We start from the raw sequence: 20696 nt of genomic DNA, 5'->3' as shown, positions 1-20696 counted from the left end.
ACGTTGGTGAAGGTGGGCTAAAGCCCCACTGGGAAGTGGTGGTGGTGGTGCAAAACACTGGCGTCTTGCTGAAAATGCACAAAAATGCATTTTTTGTCAAGAGAAAGCTCTTGTAGAGTGCAGAGGAAGTCCAGCCTTTGCTGTTACATCAGCAACAGCCAATGGACACACTGGGGCTGCACAATGAAATAACATCTTTTATCTGCTTCTGCATCAGATTCATGATCAATTTGTGCCAAGTATTAAATGGTCATTGTCCTTACCAAATTAATTTTTCTTAAAGAAAAACACACAAAAACATGTTTACTAACTGCTCATAAGAGGAGGTAATAGGAGGTGTGACAGACATACCGCATCTGTCCCTGACTTTAGAGGAATTTTATGTGTTTTCAACAATAAAAGGTTTACTTTTTCTCTTACCTCTCATTAGCTTGGTAAAAGAGGACATTTTGACAACAGCAACCTCACATGAGCATGTTAAGTCCAAATTTTGCTATTACTGCGGTACCAGTGAACGGACAAACCAGGGCTGCTGCACAACAAAGCAACACCAAACAACACATGCTGCATCTTCCTGCTTATCAGATTTGTGATTAGATTCATGCCAAGTATTAAACGGTCAATACATTTTTTATTTACCTTTTGTATGCAATGTTTCCGCTTCAGTTCAGGGGTTTCAGTACAATCCTCATTTTCCTCAGCTTCAAGCACTTTGGGAAGTTGCAGGAAAACCTCCCCTTTGCTTCTTGCTGTCCTCTCTTCAATCTCTCTGCTGTTCTGATTTGTGTCAGCTGCCACTATCGCACCCTCCCCCCTCCACTGACCTGGGCTCTCTGGTCATGAGCCTGAATGGGTACAACCTTTTCTCCTACTTTTCCTAGGGTTTGCCGTGATGGGGCTTTTCCCCTACACCTTCGGCCATTATCTTCAGCCACGCAGTAAGTCACAAGTTCGAGAGTAATGTTTTAGAGAAGCTATCATAAAGATAACGCCTCACAAAAACACTGCCAATTAAAAATCACTCACAACTGAAAAAGGAAAAAAAAACACAAAACCACCCTCCTCCTCACCCCCTCAAGTACACCCTAATTCTAGGGATCTTACAGATCAGTGGGACCTGCTGCAACATACAGAAAGCAACCAAAGCACTGCTAAAAATATCTGACAACAGGCTTCGATGCTGGGACAGTGTAAATAAGGAGAGAACCCTGGATTTAAATGTCTTTTTTTATTTCAACTAATGCTTTGCCACCATATTACATCATTTTGAATAGCTCAGAATAGCAATATGATCTCAAAATCTAGCAAACAGCTTGCCAAAGCAAGATAATATTAACTCCTATGGATACAGAATCTTCCTTCTTTGGCGACAACACTTCATTTTTTCTGTAAAAATAATTTTATATTCCAGCGCATTTGCTGTTCAGTTTATTGAACCCTGCTGTTCATGACATTTGCCTCTTCCCTGCACAAAACCTCCCCACAATGTAGTATGGTTTTATATCCAACAACATTTTAAATAAAAAAAAGTTATATTTTTCATGCAGATTTTTGTAAAAATTATGTTCTAAGTACACACAACTGAACCAAGATGCATACAAAAATGCATTCACTTCCATTCTCAGGTGCAACTGTGCCATCAGCAACATGGTATCACGTTACTGTGTGCAGTCCAAGGATGGTGGTATTCTCATATATAGTCTAACATAAAAATACAAACAACCCCCCTTTCTTTTTTTATAAGCAGCAAGAGAAAAAACTGCTATGCTTTATTTGTAAAGTAATCAAAATAGTTAGATGTATAAAAAGAAGCACCATGTACAGAGAATACCAGAAGATCCATCTTCCAAAACACATTTCTCATTTAGCATTGCGAGCTGGTCTGTAGGTCCCAACTTGTATGGTAGCTTTGTTTGCAAAGTTAAGGAAGTGGTCAAACCCAGAATGCACTTGGACCAAATGACAGCAATTAAGCTGGATTGCAGAAAGAAATAAGATCCATTCCCATTACAACTCATACTGACCACCTCAAGAGCCCTCGGGGGTGAGGTGGGGTGGGGACAACACCAAGCATCAGAGAAATAACGTGGTGAAAACAGCTCCAGAGCAGCGTTCAAGGTGCTGGTCTGTTATGAATGCATTTCTGTGAGCTCTTGATAAATCAAACTTTCATTTGGGAAAAGAGCACATCTGTTGGTTAAAACTCCTCTCCCTGAGAATTTTGGTACGAGTTTGTCTCGCAAAGCAAAACAACGTCCTTTGAACTTCAACAGTTCCTAGGCCAACAGCATTTCAGCGTGGACACAGCTGGTCTGCTACTCATGCACCCAGGGTGGCAGGTTGGGTTTTTGTTGTGTTTTGTTGTTTAATTTTTACATGGATCAACCCTTTTATACTCGCTTCATTCCTCTGCCCATCAAGCAGGCAAACACGGTCATGACCATCTTCGGTTTCACCTCCACAAGATCTTCTGGAAGAGCATAGACTCGGGCACCAATTCTTCTTGCCATGGACACAGCATACCTATTTGCCATGGAAAGAGGAGCACGTTATTAAAAGGTATAATTAGTATTTGATAGGGCTAATAGCCAGAATTCATAATCAAGGACTCATCAGCTAACATTTACATTCCCTCTTCTGCTTGCTTTTTAGGAATAATCAAGCAAGTATTATGTGCAAGAAAACTTCCTGTCATTCTACCACTGCAGAATAGTCGCAGAACACACAGTTCAAAGCCATGATTTCACAGGCATACTTCAAATTTGATAACCTCTGATGATTCAACAAGACGAGAGACAGACTAGGCTTCAAGTCTCAAACCCCTGAGCCACTGGCTGAGCATTCATAAGCCTGAACAAACAGGCGAGAAACAGAGATCGTTGCTAGATCAGTGCTTGGGCTGTTCTGTGTTCCTCTCAACAGGCAAGAGTCCAACCAACTAGTACTCAGGCAGTGCTTCTTGAAATCGAATTGCTGTGTTTGTCAGTCATGCCAGTCTAAAAGGTTCAGTGTTTGAAAACTGCAGTAAAGCAGTAAAAACTCTTGCAACTTGCAACTCTTGCAAGTCACAGCATAGTAGGTGTACTCTCCCAATGCAATGTGGCTTTTCAGATAGTTAACTTACTTAGCATTATTCTGTTTGTCATCTTCTGACAGATGACCAGTCTTTACAAGGTCATAGTTGATGCAGCCAGGCTGTATAGCATCAATTAAATCCACCACTGCCAAGCTTGTACTGATAGTCTTGTCCTAGAGAATACAAGCAGAGAAAAGTAAACACAAATGTCTCATCCTTATGATTACTTCTCACCTCAATTCAGCTGCTCTGCAATGTACAACAAAACAAACTTTAAACAAGCTATTTCCAGGCAGCACTGAGTGATTACTCCAGCTGGAGCACAAACAAAAGTGAGGCTTCTCCTTTGGTAACAGAGTAAATTGGAGTCCTAATCTTGTACTAAGTGGTGTGAAAATGCAAAGTGTTTACAGCCACCCCCACTGATCTGACCCCAGGGGACAATGCCAACCTACAACAGCAGCTCCAGCCTCAATGCTTGCTGGTATCTTGGACCCCACCCCTGCCCCACAGGCCAACCATACTCCTCCCCTCTTCTGACACCCCGTCAACTCTCTTGCTCCACCAGTGTTCCCCACTAGGGGGTTCTGAAAGTCTCCTCTCTGGTAGCTTGAAGCCACTTTGTTCCCAGCACAGGCTGCAACCTGTCTTGTGTAAAACCCCATCTTGAACATGTCCTGCTGCAGCCAAATAAATCCTTTTGGGGCACCCCTCTCCTTTTGGATGCAAGAGGGGAACCTGCACCTTGAAGTTCTGGATGGAGGTGGACTTGCCAGCTTCTTTCAGGGTCTGGTTTACCCAGCTGACTATAATGTCATCGTTGGCTTTCTGACCGTCACCCAGGTCCTCGAGGACGTTCAGCGTGTACCTGAGCACAGACAGAAAGAACAAGATGAGGCTCAGAGCCTGGGCTAAGACCCAGCAAGCATACTGCCCGGATGTGATGCAAGCCCATGGCAGCATGGCAAGCATTCACGTAGTATCAGGTCTGCTTTTTTATTTTTTTATTTTTTATTATTATTATCTTATTTTTTTTATCCCTTTAGCAAAAAAAGGAGTCATCTATCTAAAGTGTGATCGCTGTCAAAAAGTCTAATAAGAAGTCTAATTAAGGGGAAGCGCCTGAGTTTGTAATAGCAGCTCACAAAATTGCATGGGCTGAAGGTACTGTTTAATCTGCTCGAGCATTCTTGCCTCTACTGCCAAATACAGAGCTGATATGCAACTAATATGCAGATATATCTTAGGTATTTGCATCATCTTAGAATTATCATTTTGTCTAGTTCTGAAGAAAGTTAATACCTCATTTTGTTAAGTGCCTCCCCCCCTTCAGGTTCTGATTGGGATTATGAAGCAGCCCCAGAATATCTCTTTCACAATTTCCAGCTAAACATTAGAACAGTCATGCCAGCTAAGCTTGGTTGCTACACGTGGGTCAGCCTCAAGCAGGCGAGAGAGGTCATCTCTGACAACAGACTCACTGGAGGTCTTGTCTCTGCTCCAGCCTCCCATATGCAGCAGCGAGACCAGCTCTACCACAGTTTTGTCCAGCTGAGTCTTGAAATCTCACCAAGGACAGAGGTTTTACAGCCTCTGTGGGTAAACTGTTCCACTGCTGCAGGCACAAATCTCACACACCCGGCAAAAACCTTCACAAACTCTGTACTGAAGTCACAAGGCTGATGTGTTTGATCAGATCAAACCTACCTTCTCATCAACTGCCAGACTAAGGCTAGTGTCAACGTTGGGTTTCCGTCATTCAGATCCTGTCCTCCAATGCCAACCAGGGAGAATTTGGCTGGATGCTTTCCCAGGTCTACAGCATAGTTACAGTTTTCTAGCTACACCGGAAAAGAGTTCAAAGAAAAATCATTCACAAATACACTCTTGACTGAAAGCCTCAAATAGGAATTTCTAGATAGTGCACGTTTACTTCTGCTCCTAGTGTCCATGGCTTCTTTCGAAGTATTTTGAAATGCTCACCTTTTTCATATTAGCTCCCAGCTTAGGGTATGGAGGCTTGTTAACCTTATTCCAGTCAACAGGAACTTTGATCTTTTCATATAATTGTAGTATTACCAGTGCATCTTGGAGATCACTAAAACGGAAAACATTGATCAAGCCTGATTATTTCCCAATCTAAGTGATTTTGTAACATCACGAATAATTAATACTCTTTACAGGTTGTTGTAATTTTAACAACCCTAAAAAGAAAAAAATTTCAAAACATTTTTTAATTTTCAGTGCAGAAGAAATGCTCCATGTTTATCACCAGCTAGTTGCTAAGCTAACACAGGTTTTAGCATGGTAATCAGCAACAGATCCCAAAAAGAATTTTGCTACATAAAAACCAGAAGTAGCCACCTTTCTCCATTGACTACCGGGGTCCAGAATATCTTGCCTCCTTAACTAGGATGCCTTAGTCAAGCCCTAAAGTTAGGTGACAGGGAATCTATGTCCAGTTGCTGTAATGCAGTTTGCTCAAGCTCTAACTGGGATCTGAGTGTACCAATTTGCAAGGGGGAGGAAAAATAAACAAATCACCTTCAGCCCTTAAAACCAGAGCTGGCCCAGAAACCCTAAGATGCAGGGAGGATACAGTGAGCATCGCCCATTCCCCAACACCCTTTCTTATACTCTTTCCTCATGACCGTGGGCAACAGGACACTGGTGTGGGCACATCTCCACTTTGATCTGTGTTGGTTGGGTCTCTCCCAAGAATCTAATGCTTACCCATAGAGGTGATTTACATGGGGGTTCACACCAAGGGAGTTCATCCAGTTACGGAAAGTCCGTTCCTCACGGGTCTCTCCTGAACGAAAGCAAGAGAGTTCAATAAGACTTTCATCAAGCTCAGAGCTGTATGGTTTCCCACCTTGCAAGACAGTAAGTGCTGAACAGCATACCTCAAAGTTTTTTGGTGGAAAGAGATTGTTTCTGCCATAACTTTTTCAAACAAAGAAGATTGCCCTGACCTCATGTTTTGGATGTCAGATTGATTTCACCAGACCTCAGAAGAACATGATCTTTGGAGGCCTTTTCCAAGCTGAATGATTTTATGATTTTTGCACTTTCTTGCAGAAAGTGCAACAAAAATGTCTTTCACATGGGAGTTAGCTAACTCACTCTCTAATCCCAATTGTGCCAAGAATTAGTGCTGCTACAAACATCTCACTGCTTTACCAAGGTGCTCTTGCCTGCATCAGGAAATTGCAGCTGAACAGGCCCTCAGGTACCCTCCTCATCTGCCCCAAATGAGTAAACCACCATTGCAGCACTTAAACCTCAAATCATAGGTGTTCAACGGAAATGCCTCCGCTGGGCATAGTCTCTTGTAATCTAAGTGTTTACTTGAGTACTGTACTGTACTACTTTTGTGACTGATAAGGCCATCACCTTCTAGTAGAGTCCAGTCAATGTCCTGGTTTTCAGGCTTGGTAAGTGCTGGGTACTTGTTGAACAGGTTTGCAACAAAGGCCAGATTCAGTTTGGGATTGCCACTGACCACATCAGCCGGCGTGACAAACTGCCGGCACCCGAGCCGGTCTGCCTGCTGAAGCATGTACTCTGCTCTTCGCAAGTCGTCCTTCTCCTGCCGGAGACACAGTGGAGAAGATCTGTCAGGGAAGAGATCAAGCTACAAAGCAGATGGGAAGCTCCTGACTGCTACCTGGAGCAATGTCACAACTCCACCTGCCTTCACTGGGCATCGGTTGCTAATCAAATGAAGGGACAAAGCATCCACACTAGTCCCTGCTGCTGTTGATACACTTGTCCAGGTTTGTCTCTACTTTTCCTAGCATGATCCCTTCCAATTTTGCATGCTTTGCAAGTTTTATGCTTTTTGAACTTGATGGTTCAAAATTAGAATACAGCATGCTCCCAAATGCAGCAAAAATCCAAAATATTTCTCAATCATACATATTAACTGGGATGTAGTGACCAGGCCTCACTTAAAAACAACAAATCACAACATACCCAAGGTATGTACACATCCACTGACACTTTACAAGGTCTTGAAATTAAGATACCAGGTTACCTAGATGTCATGGAGCAATTACAGGGTCACAAGTAGCTTGCAACTATACAGCACAAAGACACAACAGCCTGAATACTTACATTGAAACCTGACATGTTAATATCGATCTGAGGCTCTCCTTCTTTCTGCCCTTTAGGTGCAATTTGATTGAGAAGGTGGAAATAAGCTCTAGAATCCTGAAATGGATGAGAAATAGAACTCAGGTCTCCTGTACAGCACTGAATACATCATAACAATTCATTTCAAGCTCATCTTTACCAAAACACTGTGCCTAATTGGCGTAAGTACCTTTACTGAATTACCAAAATCTGTAAGCTTGACAGACAATAATAAGATGGCAGAAATCCAGGCAGCAAGAAAAAAGAAAGCAAAGGGAAAATGTTAGAAGTGTTTAAGGCAAATAATTATGGGTTTTAACTCTCTGCATACTGACTTTGTTGCACACTGGTGTCGGTCACTTTTCAGTTTTGAAGTTGGAAATACAAGCGTATGCACACACACATGCATACACACACGCCTCAAATATCTTCCCCCCACCCCCTTCCAACCTGACAGTCCTCTCCCCCAGAATCCACTTCAATCTTCTTTCTCTTCCTCCCAATTACTGGCTATGCAAATATGCTCCAGAAACCTGCTGGGGGTTAGTGTGAAAAAGCTCCACACCGACCAGGAGTCATCACCCTCTGGTTTTCACTACTGCAAAGAGTGAGAAAAGAGCCACACCTCACACTTGAAAAAACAGCTGTTATTTCCCTTCCTCTCTTAAAACCATGACAGTTTGGATGAAATGCCACCACCTGCAAGGAGCATGTGGAAATCACACTCCACAAGGATGTGGCTAATTATTTCATCCTGTCCATGTGAGCTGCAGTACAGATTAGCTCCATCAAAACAGACTGACTAAGAACATTCAAAAACATACGACAAATACCAGTTTGCTACTTGATTAAAACATACAACAGTTTTGCTGCAGGATAGTGCTCACACTGGGAGTAAACACTTGGACAATTCTATGCTGGGCTCATTCTAATGGCCACAGACAGTAGCAGTGTGGTACCCTAAATCTACCCTTTGGAAACCCCTGTTATACCTATTTGGAGTATTAAGGTTAAGAAAGGTCCTGTTTATGGATTAAAGGTCTCATATACACATGCAAACACAGCCCTGGCCTGCTCCCAGCTTTTTCCCAGGCATGCGCAGCCAGGAGTGTTCTCAATACCTTGATATCTGAGCTGAAGTTATTGATTTTGTGCCAGCCTGCATTTTCCAAGTGGAAGTTGGCCCATCTTAGGAGCAGCTCTTCCGGGGAAAGTTTCATAAGGTCCTCCAGATTTTCACCATCACGAAGTAAGGCAGCCAGTGCTGGAAGAAAAATGCTTGTAAGATGAAGAATGAAGAAATGAGTTTCAAAAGAGGCAAACCTCCCTCCCAGAGTCAGAACTTCAGGAACATTTCAGAGTGGGAGAGGGGACACAACCAGCTACCAGTTAAGTCAATACAATTTGGGTGTTAGCGGAGTTTCCTGAATGGGTTGTTCCACAGAGAATATGAACAATATAGAAAACATTGTAAAAATGAGAAAAAGTATTTCCCATTTTCTCGTGCAACAAAATTCTCTGGATTTTATGTACAGTCCTTTTAGGTTGATGGCAGTAAGCTAAATACAAGTATACATCTATCTCAATGATAAAAACGTTTCCAAATGATTTCGTATTCACTGTTTCATTCATAAAAACAACATCAGCTTGAAACCATGATAAGCACCTTTTCAGCTAGAGGTTTCTTCACTCACCCAGGATTTTTAAGTCTAAGGTAAATAGCTTTACCACTAGGACAGGATTAGGAAGCTTAGATAAAAGACACTGAAGCCCCTCCCATCCATGTGCTCTGAACTATCTGAGAAATTTCAGTTTTGGAGGCTGTTCAAAGGACCAAGCAAGCACAGTGGGGTTACTGCAGCACGATGCTCCCATGGCTGGGAAGGATGTGAGAGCTCAGCTGTGGCATGGACAGTGGGCAAAGAGGATTTGAGGAGAATCATGTCACTAAAAACATGCTCCTGAAGAACAGAAAGCCTCCTCCTTTTTGGAGGATGATCTATCACCCTAAAACAATGCAAGCAGCTTTTGCAACCTCACCCCTAGCTTGACATTGCCAGGTAAAATGTGTCCAAGCCTCAAGGCAACAGCACAGGGACGGGACACAAAACAGCTTCATATCAAGCGGTCTGCAACACCTAAGAGACCCCTGTGCAGGGACAAGGCAAAGCACAGCCTGTGCATGATCAGGGAGCAGGAGGAGAAAAGGGCTGATGAAATCAAGGCAAGGCACCCTGTCTAGTAAGATGTTAAACCAGGAAAGGCAATCCTATGGAAAGCAAAGTGAAAGAGCTGTAACATTGACTTTGACCACGTCTAGAAAGTATGCACAACCCCCCCAACCCAAGCCAACTTCGCAACTACAAACCAGCTGTCGGGCACTCAGCCTGGCGCACACCCTCGATGAAGCTGATGGCCAGCTCCCCCCTTTTGGCAGAGGGGAGGGAAGACGTGGCAACGGGGCTGGAGGCAACAGCGCAAGCAACACTGGCAGGCTCAGACGCAGCATCACATGCAGCCCCTCGGCAGCTCAGGAGCAAGACGACATTCATGCTGTCCAAGTTATCACTTACAGCATCATTTACCTTCATTTCTGCTGAGCTCAATGTCCGCAAACAAGCCAATCTTAATGATCTGCCAGAGAAGCCCAAGAACCAGGTGGGGTTTCCCTTCCCTCAAGTCCTCTGCACCAATATTGACAACATGGCAACCGATGGCAGATGCAGAATTCAGCGCCAGGTTCAGGTTCTCCTGTGGACAGCACAGTCAAGTGAGACACAGCCCAGGGAGATGTCTTTCATCCAGTGCCAGCAGAGTAGGGATTTCCCCCTCGTCCTTGCTCCAACATCAGCAGCTTGGAGGAAACTCCCCCAGCTACCTACAGTAGTAGAAGCTTTAATGGAGCTGTCACAGTAGCAGAGTGCATCAATAAGAACTGAACTAGGCACAGGGGTTTAATTTCAGCCTCTGCTATTTAGTTTCAGCCTTCAAGTCAGTCACATCTAGTGGCATCAACAAGAACATGACTTAGAGAAGCAGTAAGGTACCCAAATACATGCAAGCACCTGTGCAAAACCTGTTTTACTGTGGAATAACTCACAGCTGGTCAACACCAATAATCAGATTGCTTGAGAAGATACCAATACACATAATTAGTGCAGCAATAACAGGTGTGAACTGCATTTCAGCCATTTTACCTATTTTGTCATTAAGTTATCTTAAGACTAGGCATCCTAGTCTCTTGAACTGTACCCATACCACTACAATTGCCAATTATGCACGGTAAAAACTGCCTTTAATAATTCAAAATAAAAATCTTTCCTTTCCAGTGTTCCATAGCAGCTCCTTGAGCCACCATGCTGAGTTTTCCTTTACTCTATTTGAATGTGAATTTCTGCAAACATATAGAACGGTACTGTACCTGAATTATGAATGGTGTGAGTTTCTTCTTGTTAATCGCTCTTTCATCAATTGTGTCCGGAACAGAAAGATTGATCATTTTGCTGGTAGGAGGAAAAAATAATATTTGAATGACATTTTGTATACCATCTCAACAAGTTGTTTCACTGTTACAATACTTAGCACAGTACACTTCCTTTTATTTGTTTACTCCTGCACTGCTTTTGTTTAAAAATCAATATTTTGTAAATCAGACGTTAATATTTATGTTATCCAGAATGTATTTGGAATGTATTTGAAACTAATAGCTAAACCTGAAACCTTACACATGTTACTGGCCACCATTGATCTCAGATGCTGGAGCAAAAAGAGCACGTGAATTATTCACAATGCAGTCACTGAACTAGCAAAGACTCATTGCTATTTTGTCATCTGCTGCAAAGACTAGTAAGGCAACAGATAAGTACCTGCAAGGTACTTATCCCCTTCAGCAAACTTAGTTTCAAGCCCAAAACAAAAGTACTAGACAAAACCACTAGCTTGTAACAAAGCAGAAGCATCATGCATTGACACCAAAAGCCTGGGTGGATAGAGCCCTTCTTTATACATGCAAAATATTGTGCACACATGCTGGCATACAAAAAAACAGACTAGAACAGGATGAAAATTCCCCATAACTATGGAGTTTTTGGGGACTATTTTATTTGTTTTTCTTTTTTAAATTCAGGAGCAATCATGACTTACCATAGCACAATCCCATCTCCCACAGCTTTGAACAGGTCATCTGTATTTGGGTTCATTGGAATAACGTGCCTACAGTCAGGATCATTTTCCAGGGCTTTGTTTATCCAGTTTACAAAGGCATATTTTTCTTCCTCTAAGATAACCAATTATAAATTTAATACAGGGTTCTTCACAACATAGCAAAGATTTACCCAAAACAGTTTACAATAGCCCAGGGAAAAAAAAAAATCAAAAAAAAAAAAAAAAAAAACACGCTATCATTACCACACTATTTTATTAGACACAGTTTAAAGAAACCTGAGTTTGACTTCAAATTATCAGAATATTCCTGTCATTTACTCATTACTTTATATCTTTACTATGTTCAAATGTGACACAATGGCTTCATCAGCAAGCACAGCTAACAAAACATATAAGCACACATTTTACACACAGTTTACACACTGCTAATCTTGCATTACACTATATTCCATCCTGCTCTCACCTTGATCTGTGATCATTCAGCTACTGGAAAACAAAAGCAGAGTGTGGAGCAGGTAGTCGCACTACTAGTCTACTACTTTTGCCTCCACTTACCAGAGAAAAAAAGAGGTGAAAGTCAGAGGAGTACCTGAGTAAGAGTGCTGCGTCCCCTCACTGGAGAGCTCCGAGGTGCCCCCAATCGCACAGATTCCCTCCTTTCTGTTAATTGCTTTTCTGAAAGTTTTAGCAATATCGCTGCTTTTCACCTCTTGGAAAATCTACAATTTAAAGTGCGCTGTTAGACAAAAAAAGATTGCCTTCATATACTGAGAGGGCTACAGAAGAAATTATCTTCTCTTTGTCAGCTTTAAAGCAAACTTCACAGTACAACAGCAAATGTGAACAGCCTAGCAAAATCGTAGTGGTATTAAGTTTAACATGGGTAGGAGGCAGAGACTAGTCCCACTCCCTTTTAACACATATTGCAAGTGGCAATTGAAACAGAAGCATTAGGCTTGAAGTAACCCTCACACATTTACCTTTTCAAGTAGATTTCAAGGGACCACAAGAAAAAAGTGAAACCTTTGCAATATGAAGGCAGGTACGCATGCAGCAGTTTCCATAGGACCGAAGTTGAGAAAGCTGTTGTGTAATTTTAACCTCTCTGTGTAAGCCAGATGCTCATGTGACTGTGACTTTAGTTCACACACAAGAGTTTGTCCACAGCCCACAGGAGACAAAAAAGCAGTTCTCTAGTAAGAGCATAACAATCTAATCTGCAATTATCCATAACAGATATTTCAGCTAAGTCTTTTTCTAGCAGGTGTGGACTACTGGACAAAATGCTGTCATGTGTGAGAGCAGAAGAGATGCTTTAGCACAGGACTATGCTGTGTAGTTTGTGCAGGTTGAGTGTTACTATTAGTGGCCTTGAGTTTAGGACTATTCTAACTATTAAGAAAAATACATTCAGTGGTTTGAAAGCCTACTGTAATTCCATTAAAAGTTAAGTAAACTAGTTTCAACCACACTGAAAATACAAATGTAAGAAAAAACAAAACCCCTTTGTTTTGTTCATGCTTTCCTTGCTCCTGCCAGGTTTCTGCAGTGCTGGGTTCCTCTGTTTGATTCCTCAAGTCTCATCCATCCCAACCCAACATTCTGCTACTTTTTTTTTTTTTGATTGCACACAAATCTTGCAGAAAAACATAAGAAGGTTCTCCAAACACTGCCCTGGAAACGGCAATGGAATAGCACTGCAAATAGAACAAGGTGCTTCTGTTAAAACAAGACAAGGGGACTTGTCTGCCTGGCTGGGTCAGCATGCCTGGTTGCCATACTTTATCATTCCCAACCCTTAAACACAGGTAACGTAGCAAGTCAGGATGATGGTGCAGCACAGAGTTAAACCATCTCCTGATGGCAGGCAGAGGTTTTGCTCACCCCAGTGATCAGGCAGAGCTGAGTGAAAACTCAACAGCACGGAGGTTTGGGATTTTCTGTTTGGTTGGTTTATCTTAAATCTGTTTAAAAACAGTTATGTATTTTTAGTTTTGCCAGATTCATTACTGGTATTGCACACCCTCACTGGAAAACGCGTTTTAACACTGAGGTACCTTGACTCTAACATCAAGGTAGTTCATGTCTTACTTTGTGTCCCAGAAACCACAGCAGAAGTGCTCATAGTTAGAAAAGATCAATGGTTCTGTTGGTAAAAGTTCTATAATTAACCATTGCATCTACTGTATGGATTGGTTGCCTCTAAGACAACTAATGATGTTTACTTGACCATTGGTACCATTGACGTCTGACAGAAGACATTGATTTCTTCCTTCCTAGTGCAAAGTTAGAGTTATGGACAAGTTCAAACCAACAGCTGAAACATGCACCCAGCATGCAAGTGTTCACAAACTGCAAACAAACTCCAACTTACTAGTTGACTCCGAACTCAAAAGTTCAGAGGGTCTGAAAACAATTAAGGAACAGAAAAAGGTAAAGCTAAATTAAGCAATATCGAGAAAAGTAGCTGACATGAAAACAGCTCCCTAAATGCACTGCTCATGTTTTATACTACTCTTCTAACGTTCACTCAGAATATCAAAAGGATAAGGAGAGGAAGTGTTGTGCTTTTGAAAATAATAAAAATGGACGAATTAATAAAAAAATCTGACCTATTTCTAAAGAAAAAGGCTGAAGGAAAAATGCTGAGACCCATCCTCCAACTTTTCCCACTTCCCTACTCCTGGTTCTTCCCTTTTAAGGCAACAAATGGATCTAAATTTTCCTACTTCAGCAACTAAATTAATTTCCAAGTGTGCCTTGAAATGCCCTCACAAATCTTGAGCAAATACTTGTAAGCCCCATTAAATTGAGAAAGGAAATTATACTGCTTCACAGGGAAAACAACCATTCATCTGTATGCCTGGAAAAAGTGAGCAGATTCCACTCAATACTCTAAGTTTGGAGAACTGGAAGTCTCTTTTCCAGTTGTCACTCCACATGGAAACAGGCTTTTAGCCTCCAACAGACTTTTCATAAAGCAAAAGCATGTGGGAGAATATTGGTTTTTTTGTTTGTTTTGTTTGAAAACCAACATGTTCCTTCTCTGTCCAAATCGAAAGGCTGGCAGCAACAGCAAAACAAATCATAGAAATCTCAGTATATGACCAAAGAGCTACTTTTTACATGGTAAGTCCTCAAAAGTCATCATTAGAAAACTAGAATTGTGTTAAAGTCAGCCTTTTTTAGCCCCCTTTTTTCAGTTTTGTCTAAAAGGAGCCCCGGCCACCTAACAGAGATTGCTGAAAATTCAGAAATATCACTTACATAGACAAATTCTTCAAAACTAATCTTCCCATCTTTATTCTTGTCGCCGTCGATCATGAGCTTCTGGATGATCTCTCTCACTTTGTACCCAGGGAGAGGCAGGTTGGCTTCCTTGAAGAGCTCATGCAGCTCGTAGTCACAGATGAACCCATTGCTGTTGAGGTCTAAGGATTAAAAGGGGCAGGAGAAAAAGAGGTGGGAGAAGGCAATTTAGAAATATGTCAGTCATCCAACAGGAAGAACTCCAGACACCGGAGAAGAAAAGAAGCCCCCACCCTCAAACATGCTTTAGAGAAAGCAACCTATGTTCTGAGGACATCTGTAAGACAGAAAGTTTAAGCAGGATTTCCTAGTATGATCATCACAAGCCACATGTTTTAGGGCTACATTGCACAGACCATTCATCTGCTGAAAGCAAGAACCATGCAGGATGCAGACACACAGCGGGACACCCACACCAAAAATACCAAGTCCAAGAAGTACACCATTCAATGGACACACTCAGGAATCAAAGGTGCAAGTTAAATACATATAGCTCGTCCTTGAAACAGACTGCAAGCCATGAGATCCCTCTGTCTTTGTGCAATGGCAGCTTCAAAGCAGAGCTGAGCAGGACGGCTCTTCACACACAGGACCAAGGCTGTTGTAAAAAGTTTCGCAAGGGAACATCTGTGTTTTCATAAATCATCTCCAGAGTTACTTTTCACATCCGAACTGCACTGCAGCTGCGTTTGTGCATTAAAAATAGAAGGTAATGAAACACAGCACTTCTTAACATTCTGAACTGAAAACACTAAGTCAGCTCTGCATTTCCTTTTTTTAATCATGTTGATAATGTTATTCATTTATTGCTGACAGAAAATTGAGGCCAGACATTTTAATACAGCCCAAGAAAGCTCTGCAATGACATTCACTTTGACAGTCACTGCCAATATACAGCAGCACTTCACACTCATTGAGATGTGATCACCTACTAGATCTGGAAAGAAAGAAAAAAAATAAGTGCAAGCCTGGAGCTTTACACATCAACAGATCCCATCCCCTTTGCAGATGTTATCACATTTGCAGATCATGCAGTACAAATCTAGCAGCCCCAGTCTTTCTTCAGGCAAGAATGGTTTTAATGCCACCATGGAAAGGCACAGTCTAGATGCTGCCTTCTACAAGAGGACTAAGGTGAGCAAACATGGTTCCCAGCACAGCTGGTATCCAACTTTTAGAAAAGGCATGTCCACAAGAGGCCAGAGCACTTGAAGCAGCCTGTGCACCCAGATTTATGTCCCAACACATAAGTGTGACCCTCCAGCACGGCCAGAGACAGGGGCTGCGAATACGTTGTGCTCTTACCACCAGCTCAGAAGCGACGTTAAAATCTGTTTGCTGTAGGCAAGTGGCACAGACAGCCCAGGGAACTTGATTCACTGCCCAAGCCTCCATTTCTAATACTTATAAGGAAGCAGTCTCTCCTTAAGGCCACAAAATTAAACTGCATTCAAGCAGAAGATTCTGCTCCCCAAACACCCTTGCAGACCACAGCCTGCATGATCGAAGAGCTGCACCTGCCCCAGCAAGCTTTGGTTTTGTTCACATGGGAATCTCACACTACAGCCACTTGGGTCAGTACCTATGCTTAAAGGAAGATACTTTCTACAATAAGAGAAAGCAATTAGGATAGCTCAGAAGTCCAGTTAGCATATTTTGAAAGTCAATTTACTTTTAATAAGTGGCAGTAGTGGTTTTTAAGCACTAAAAACCAACAAGCAGCATGTCCTCACCATTGCTCCAACTCCCCTCATTTTCTAGGTCAATATGGGATTTTAAGATTGTTTTCATAAGGTAGCCAGAAAGTGAAATTCAAACACTTACTGACAAACATACAAAGTAACAGTCCCTGGATCTCAAACTAAAGAAGAACATTGAGTCCAGACAATTAATAAATGGATTTAACTACTTTATAAAGTGCCAGCGTTTACAATAATGCTGATGAAATAAAGTGCTTGGGTCCAACAATTAATGATGGCAACAGCCTGCTATCTGGTTTTCGATTTTTAGATTTTTATTTAAAAAAAATATAAGCTTGCAAAGGCAAGCTTTATCTCAGTCCAGGCTGAGATGTCATCAGCAAACTATTTCCCTGTAGGTAAATCACAGCTTCTTCTGTTACAGTTTTCTTACTACTAAATTTAACTACACAATATGTGTCTTTTTTCCATCTCACATCCAGGGAAAAAAATAATAATCAGACAAGGAAAAGAAGGGACTTGCTAATCTCCAGGGCCTATGAACCTGAAACAGGTCTTTCATTTCACCTTCAGCATGCCTGAAGCCAACACCTATTGCTTCAGCCTGTGCTTGGCTGAACTATCCACAGTCTTTTACCATGCTGCCAAATAAAGCAGGTAAATCCAGAAATACCCCTTCATCACTTCTTCTGATCAGTCCACCTCCTAAAAATGAAGTTTTACATCTATCCAAGTGTTAAAGAAGCAGACCACAGAGAAAAGTAAGGTAAGATTTTAAAATACATATTGTATCCTTGATGGAATCATTAAAGTGATCTTGATTGGATTTGTGAACAGTTTTTGTCTTGAAGTGACTACCTTAAGCATTCAGAAGAGTTTCCAAACCAGGCTTGTCTATGCCTTGTCTGAGGCTATTGAGAAGTGAAAGAAAAAACATACAGGATTTCACAAGGCAAAAAGCCACTTGGGTGACAGCAAGGAACTGAGCTCCAGTCCTCATCTCTAACACACTGCGTAGAGATGTGCCTTGTAAAAGAATACCTAAATCTGTTTAGAGCAGTTTTGTGTATGAAGCCCTGCAAGTCTTTTAAGGGTACAATCCAGTTCGACAAATTAATCCCTAACCTTGCATTTATATTGGTTTTCTTGCAAAACAGGAACTGTAACATAAAAACACTCTGGAATGCAACTGAGGAATTAGCCCAGCCCCTTGTCTGGCCCATCCACACAACTTGCTTTGCTGAGCTCAGCCTCTGCCTGAAAGCATCACCTCTGGCTGCAGGTCAGATATCAGGATTTTCCTGCAGTTTGGTCAGTACTTGCCCATGATGCTGGTGAGGTACATCAGCTCACCCCCACAAAGCAGCACCTTCCCATTCTTCAGGGTTTGCCAGGCTCAGAGCTTTCCCTCTGCTCACTGGGGAAAAACATTAGAAGCTCTGCAGCACAAAGCGTCATTCAAAATGCATGTTTGCATGCAAGCGCATACAACACAGGAGTGCAGCACCAGGAAAGATGCTGCCCATTATGAGGGACTGTGCACTGGCTGCTCCCAGCACCTGCTTCAGGCTCAGACAGTCAGCACATAACACAAGTTTGAAGGACTCGTCCTGGTGAGAAACACACCTGAACTCACTCAAAACCCTCAGGATCTCAGGATCTACATCCTTCCAACTCTTAACGACATCCCAAACACCCACCTAGAATAGCTACTCTTCTACAATATCCTGAAAAAAAAAAAAAAAGTCACTGATTTATTTCATAGATTGAAAGGGCATCTATGCCCCAGACGTTTTGGAAGTGGGAATTAACGGTAAAACAGGTCTGTTGGCTCAATCGCAAGACCCCACACCGAGTTAGAGGTTTTTTCAGTAAAGATGCTCTCATTTCAAGTTTTAGCTCTTTGGCCACAGGAATGCAGATTTAAGCATTGAAGCCTGGTGGATATGCTAGCCCATGGTTTTGGCTTGGCAGCAAAACCTAGTAACTAGTTATTCACTGCGTGGTGGAACATCTGACACAGCAGTTAAATATACAAAGTAACACCATTAAAAAAAACAATGTCCTCTTCGCAACACCAGCAAGATCTGTAATTGTTTCCAGCATTGCTACAGGTCCACCATATGGTGCCTTGCTGGATGTCCTGCAACAGGGCCAGATTTCAGACAGGAGGTGGTCTAAAATCCTTCTCTAACAAAATCTAAAATGGTATTCAACAGCTGAAGAGGCTGTCAAAATAGAAGCTATCCCAAACAAAATCCCTTAGCATATGACCCAGAATTACTAATGGAAGAAAGTAAAATTGTTTTACCAGACAAGCTACAGCCTGGATTCATTATAATCTGCCTGATGGAAAGGAAACTACAGCACATCTGAAGTTTCCTATTTCCACTGAAAGATGCATGCATGCCAGCATACTAAACCTGCAAAAGGTCACTGCCGTGATATATGGCACCACCTTCTGCCCATATGCAGGTGGCGCAGCAAAGCCGCAATAAACAAAACCCCAAAGCTGCTCCAAGCTCTGGCTCAGCTTCCTCCAGACAAGTCCTTAAAATAGCTTAAATAACAGGATGCAAGAGGGGAAAGTAACCCACACATTTCCTTTTAAGGACATATGCTCTCAGCAGGACCACAGATCCCTATTTGCCTTAAGCTACCATTTCAGAGCATTGTTTTACTACCTTGCAGCATCGAACAAAGTGTTCAACTGGGCTGTGTTTTTAAGTACTTAGTGTTTCCAGAAAAAGATGCTTATCACTGCTATTAGGATCAAGGAGGAGGAAGACAAATAAGCAGAGCAAGTTTTCAGATTTTGTTCTGCCACACCTCTTCTATGAAGTGCCACTGTTTGGCCAAGTGCAGCGACCAGTTCTGTGGAATGAATTCAGAGGTTAGCTGAGATTGGGAGCAAACAGCTAACCCCACTAACACAGGTCGTATAAAGCACAGATAGTTATTATGTCCCCTCTAATAATTACTTTTGTCAGATGTTAAAATGTTCCTTCCACCCCTGCTGTTTATCACTTGGCTCACTTTCTGCAGCAATACCTGGTTATTGGATGCTGGGTGTTGCTTGCCCAAGCTGCAGCTGACTTTACTGCTAGCCTTAAACTGCAGTTTCTCATCTGTGGACTGGACTGTTTCTACCAAGCAGCAGGTAGCCTACGGACTTGCCTTTTGCTGTTAGAACAGCATACCAGATGCATGGGAGAGAAGGGATACCTGCAAGAGGCACAGAGAGCAAGAGGTGACAGAGTACACATTAGCAGACTTTAGGGACACCCTCTGACACTAGAAAGCTGACTCTACCCAGTCGAGCTGCACACAGAGCAACTGATCAGACGCACATCCTCAAAGCCCTGTGAATCTACACTAGCAACAGCTGTTGTGGTAGGAGCATTCCTGGCCAGAGCCGTGACTTGCCCCGTACGAGAATTAAAGCAGGTCTCCAGGAAGCCAGCACAGCCATGTACTGGAGCTTGCACATCACCTGGTGAGCAGAAATCACTCCATTAAGTGTTTCTTCCTCCCTCCCCACATCTCTCTTAAGACATCAAAGAAACCAGCTAGCTGAGTTTTACTATAACCATGCCTCATTGCATTCAAAGTTTTCCAAGTAGCTGGATTCTGAAGTGGAAGAAAAATCTCGCTTTACACAGCAGCCTCAGTCCAGTGTTTTTTCACATTTACTGGGGACACCATTAGAAGTTCAGCCACATCATTACCAGGCAGTTATATAGCCCAGGGCAAAGATGGCACCTTTAGGCAAGAATTAAAGGAACAAAAGCATTAAAAATGCTCTTGACAGGCACAGGCCCTCCCACAGCAGTGTCTGTGAACTGTGCCATGCCTACAGCACACAAAACAGAAGGCAGATAAAAAAAACTAGTAGATCTCATCACACTTGTGGGTACATACTAATGGCTAATTATCACATTTTTTAATACGTAAGTTTTGACATTTCTTTTATACTGGTAAACTGAACAGGGACAGCAGAACAAGCTGGTTTCTTGAAACAAATTACTATCGGACTTGAGTTTCCCACTGTTTTCAGTGCAATGGCAGACAGCCAACCTAACCTCAATAATTTCCCTACACACTAGTGACAAAAAGCCACTCCATCCAGCCAAATGAATCATTTAAAATTTATCCAAGGACAGAGCAAGCTGCCCACACCCATGTCTCAAAGTTTGCAATTAGAAGTGCATTACACAGCTAGAAGCAGGATGGTTACTCACCTGCCTCTGTGCCAGCTGACTTCCACCTGCTAGAAAAGTCTGGGACAAGAGCAAGATAGGAGAGGGAAC

At 42.2% G+C, this 20696-nt stretch overlaps 1 protein-coding gene across 5 annotated transcripts in view; it reads right to left on the bottom strand.

Moving 5' to 3' along the window:
- Positions 1 to 1332: 1332 nt before the first annotated feature.
- PLS3 (plastin 3) overlaps positions 1333 to 20696 on the bottom strand; it is a 49484-nt gene continuing 30120 nt past the window's right edge. For all 5 annotated transcript variants that reach the window (XM_068697227.1, XM_068697228.1, XM_068697229.1 and 2 more), the window contains 14 exons: positions 14645 to 14808; positions 11967 to 12096; positions 11357 to 11489; positions 10635 to 10716; positions 9799 to 9964; positions 8335 to 8477; positions 7196 to 7291; positions 6473 to 6668; positions 5810 to 5888; positions 5060 to 5174; positions 4784 to 4917; positions 3821 to 3944; positions 3125 to 3249; positions 1333 to 2523 (listed from right to left, as the gene is read on the bottom strand). In XM_068697227.1, the coding sequence (XP_068553328.1) occupies positions 2391 to 2523; positions 3125 to 3249; positions 3821 to 3944; positions 4784 to 4917; positions 5060 to 5174; positions 5810 to 5888; positions 6473 to 6668; positions 7196 to 7291; positions 8335 to 8477; positions 9799 to 9964; positions 10635 to 10716; positions 11357 to 11489; positions 11967 to 12096; positions 14645 to 14808 (1820 nt within the window). In that variant the 3' untranslated portion in view covers positions 1333 to 2390. The remainder of the gene's footprint in view (positions 2524 to 3124; positions 3250 to 3820; positions 3945 to 4783; positions 4918 to 5059; positions 5175 to 5809; positions 5889 to 6472; positions 6669 to 7195; positions 7292 to 8334; positions 8478 to 9798; positions 9965 to 10634; positions 10717 to 11356; positions 11490 to 11966; positions 12097 to 14644; positions 14809 to 20696) is intronic.

Source organism: Anas acuta, chromosome 13 (assembly GCF_963932015.1).
Source record: "Anas acuta chromosome 13, bAnaAcu1.1, whole genome shotgun sequence".
Lineage (NCBI taxonomy): Eukaryota > Metazoa > Chordata > Aves > Anseriformes > Anatidae > Anas > Anas acuta.
This window is presented reverse-complemented; position numbering and strand designations above follow the sequence as displayed.